General features: G+C 28.1%; 1 protein-coding gene across 1 annotated transcript; it reads left to right on the top strand.

The window, feature by feature from the left end:
• The first annotated feature begins 347 nt into the window (after nt 1–347).
• Nucleotides 348–3,330, top strand: LOC107454916 (uncharacterized). The gene has a single exon (XM_016072254.3). It carries the CDS (start codon nt 535–537, stop codon nt 1,564–1,566), a length of 1,032 nt encoding a protein of 343 aa, XP_015927740.1. The 5' UTR covers nt 348–534; the 3' UTR covers nt 1,567–3,330.
• Nucleotides 3,331–4,107: the final 777 nt, after the last annotated feature.

The raw sequence follows: 4,107 nt of genomic DNA, 5'->3' as shown, positions 1-4,107 counted from the left end.
TAACTCGCTCTTTTGTCATTCCTGAGCCTTTCCATTTGTTTATTACTGTTTGTTCTTGCTGCAAGCTGTGCACCATCTTACGTTAGTGTTGGCACCTTTAGCATTGTAAACACAAGTATTGTTAGCGTTGTAAACACAAGTAATAAGTAATGAAATACCACGTATGCAAGAATCTCAAAACACAATGATCACATCGTGAGCCAAATGGCTTTAAAATACAGGTTCTACAGAGTTTACTGGTGCAGAAAATACATCCATACAAAGATCTTCAAAGCTGGAAGCCCTTCTCTGTTCTCTTGGCTACCGCTTGATAAAAGTTTATTTTTTTGAGACTTGTTTATGTTTAATACAAACTTTAACCGCAAAATAAAAAACAAGAAATCCGAAGAGGGGAAAACAAAATTCCCTAAAATTCACATCACAAACATTCCGTTTAATAGATAATGTATTTTTAGTTTTTTTAAAAGAGAAATAAAGTGAAACTCATATAAGCATTATATTGGGAAAGGACAATTGGAGAGATCTGGTTGCAACATGGTATATAAGAAGAAACCACAATCTTTTGAAGGAGATATAAAGCATGAATATAGCTTTATATGGAAAATAAATAAGTTTTCTGAAGATTTTATGTCGTTAGAAAGTAAAGAAATGTGTCTTAAGCCTATGTGTATTAGTACTTGGAAAATTATTCTATACACTACAGAAGATAAAGAAACGTTAGAGTTTGCGCTACAACGTACTGACAACAGTTTGCATTCTGTGTCTGTTACTTGTAATGTTGTATTTCGTAATTCCAAAGAAACCCCTTTTGTCAGCAGGTCAGTGCAAGGGGTTTTCTCGATAGTTGATCAATTGAAATTCTGTGAAAAGCTGCTTGGAAGACCCACTTACACCAACGCAGTGAAAAATGACATGGGAGGTCAGTTTCGATTATGCAAAGACGATGCACTTGTAATCGAAGGCAAGATTACAACAACTGCTTGTTGCATGCATAACGAGCCTAAAGAAAATAGCCTAAATGAGCTTCATCGTTCTCTTGTTTTGTCTCATAAGGAAAAGCTTTTTACTGATGTGAATTTTATTGTCGGCGATGATATTATACCCGCTCATAAAAGTATACTTGCAGCAAGATCTCCTGTTTTTCGAACAATGCTTGAGGCTGATATGAGGGAAAAATCTGAAAATCGAATTGTAATTAATGACATTGAGAAGCCTGTTCTGGAAGCCTTCCTAACCTTTATATACACTGGATTTGTACAAACATCTGATGTCAGCTTAGTCTCACAGTTATATCCGGTTGCTGATAAGTATGACGTGCAGAATTTAAAAGATGTGTGTCAACATGTTTTATCTATGAATTTAAATGAGACTACAGCTTGTGAAATATTAAATTTAGCTGAAGTTCATAGTGACGAGAACTTAACGAATAGTGCTTTGAATTATTTAATTGATAATTTTGATGTTATTGAGCCTACTGAAGAATGGAAGAAATTTGTTAGAAACAATACTATTTTAGCTGCTTCTGTTGTGAGTAAAGTTGTTGCGAAAATGCGTGCTGCCAAATAAAATGTGAAAGTTATGACTGTGATAAATTTTAATGCTCAAATGTTGCATTAAAAGTGATGTTTATACCATTTTAAGAATTATTTCATTGTAGAATATTTTGTTTTATATTTTGATTAAGTTGTTAAAATTAAAAATGCTTTATAACTTAAAAAGTTTTGCATTTATCTTTTACACCCTTCGTTAAATCAGCTTAGTACAGCAGGTTAGTTTATTATTTTTGTTTATAATGCTTTATTTAGTATTTTGATGTAATGTTAATATTTTTTATAACAAGTTAACTATATAATTATGTGAATTTTTATAATGTCTGTACTAGATTATTAATTGCGGAGGTATATTATTTTGACAAAATAATGTATTTACTAATGATTTTGTTCTCCCTCAGATTGAGATTAAAAAAAAATACCTCCGCACTCAATTTAAAGTATCTTTAACTCTCAATATATTCTTTGAAAACAAATTGATTTTTTTCCAAGAACAGCAAAGATATTAAGCATTTTTCACTATCATGCATCAAAATATTATTTATTTTAGGAAAATAAATATCAGTAATTATCCATTAAAGTAAAATTACTATGGAAAAATCATTGTTTTTAAATTATATGCTCTTACAACCTACCTATAGTTACCTTACCAACCAACCTTTTCTATAGTTAAATGTATGTTTACTTATATTATTAAACTGTAATTGACGAAATATTATACAAATTATAGTACAAAAATAAAGGAGATAAAAGTAATAACAGTTTAAAAAAAAATTAAAAGGAAAGGGATTGTGTAATACATAATTGTTGGGATAACGGAATTTGTATTTATTAAAAATTGCGCTTTATACATTATTACTATTTCTTTTTTAAACTTAAATAATTACCATAAAATGGGGTAACTTTATGGGAGGCAAGGTAGATATTCGCTCCACATGTTTTCTGACTTTTCCAACCTGGTTACTGTTTCTAAGATAAGCTTTTCAAAAATTTTAGGCGAAGAATAAAATAATTATTTCATTAATAAAAAAAAAATCCAATAACCAAACACATGCTTTTAAAACCAACCGAAGTAAAAATTAAAAAGAAAATATCTTTATAAATAAATGCTCTCTCTATTTTATATTTCACATGTTAGAATAATGCAACAAAGTTTGCCGAGCTGCTTGGCAAATATTTTAATATGAAGCTTCTCGCGAGAAAAATTCATCATTTATATAAAAATAGAAATTATTTCTATCCAAAGTAATCAAAGTTTTGATTGGTACAAATAATTATTGGCATTTTTTCTCAGTGGAAAGAAACAGTTGTCGATATTTTAGGCAACTGTGATTTCTATAGCGCATGAGCAATTTATGGAGAAAGTTGAGGATACGGTTGACTTGCCGTTTTCGTTGCCAATAATTTTCATCAAGTGATATCCCATGTTACAACAATATCTTCATGCCTGTGTATATTATCTGTGTTCTTCTATATTTTTTTAAGTGAAAACATTTTTGGTAAATTTATAGAGTAGGCACTAATTTGATAAAAATTTGTTAACTGTTTGCGTTCGAGTTGTCGATTGATATATTTACTATTATTATTAATATGAAATATTAATTATTATATTTTAAGTATTTATTTGATATAAATATTTATTGTGGATTAAAATTTCAATTATTTGGTTCAAAAATGTATTTTAATAATTGTTAGAATGTTCTAGTTAAATCTTGTTATTTATGTTTTGATGTTGTTTGAACACCCTAAAACTTTTTGATAAATAAAAATTTAAGGCTTACTTCTTAAGTCAATTTTCATTTCAAGTCTATAAATTAGTTCTATCTTTTTTTCTTTTTTGAAAGAATTTAGATAAAATACTTTTTTGTAATTCAAAGTTAATAAAAATTTTTTTAAAAGTATTTTTTCCCCGAGAACCTTATAAATTTTAAAAAAAATTATAAAATTAAATACGTTCACTTTTTAATTTTGAAAGTTCGTTTTATTTGAAATAAATTAACTGAAAATCATCAAAATGTGGCAATTATTTTGACATAAATATTAGAAAGAAGTCGGATTATCTGAAAGTTGTCTTATTGCTCCTTTAATCAGCATGCTAGGCCTGTTTTGGATCTTTTAATCATGATTTAAACTGTCATAAACTTTTTTTATGTTTTTGCTGATTATAATTATAATTTGTTCTTCTGATTAACTTACACTGAAACGAAACACTGTAACATTTGAGATTTTTTTTATAAAAAAAATATAGTAAAGTTTCAATAAAGTAGTCAATTGGGACTAAAACTAACTTGAATTAAGCAAATTTTATTATCTTAAGTGGACACATTAAAACGTAATTGTAGTAAATAAGGATTCAATAAGTAAATAAAGAATTTACTTACAAAACTTTAATCATATATGTTAAGAAAGGTTGTTTACTCTTTCATTTTTTTATAGCTGCATTATCTTAGTATTTGAAAAATAAATCACAAGTTGTTAAAGCATCTGGTTTCTTCTATGTGTAATATCCCCGTGTCAGAATCACGGTGACATTGTCGCAGAACGTTACAGAGTTCTT

This window comes from Parasteatoda tepidariorum, chromosome 1, assembly GCF_043381705.1.
Source record: "Parasteatoda tepidariorum isolate YZ-2023 chromosome 1, CAS_Ptep_4.0, whole genome shotgun sequence".
NCBI lineage: Eukaryota > Metazoa > Arthropoda > Arachnida > Araneae > Theridiidae > Parasteatoda > Parasteatoda tepidariorum.
Note: the sequence above shows the minus strand (reverse complement) of the source record. Positions and strands in the feature narration are given on the sequence as shown.

Coding starts and splice junctions, on each gene's coding strand:
- LOC107454916 (XM_016072254.3), top strand. CDS start 535: ATGGTATATAAGAAGAAACCACAATCTTTTGAAGGAGATATAAAGCAT.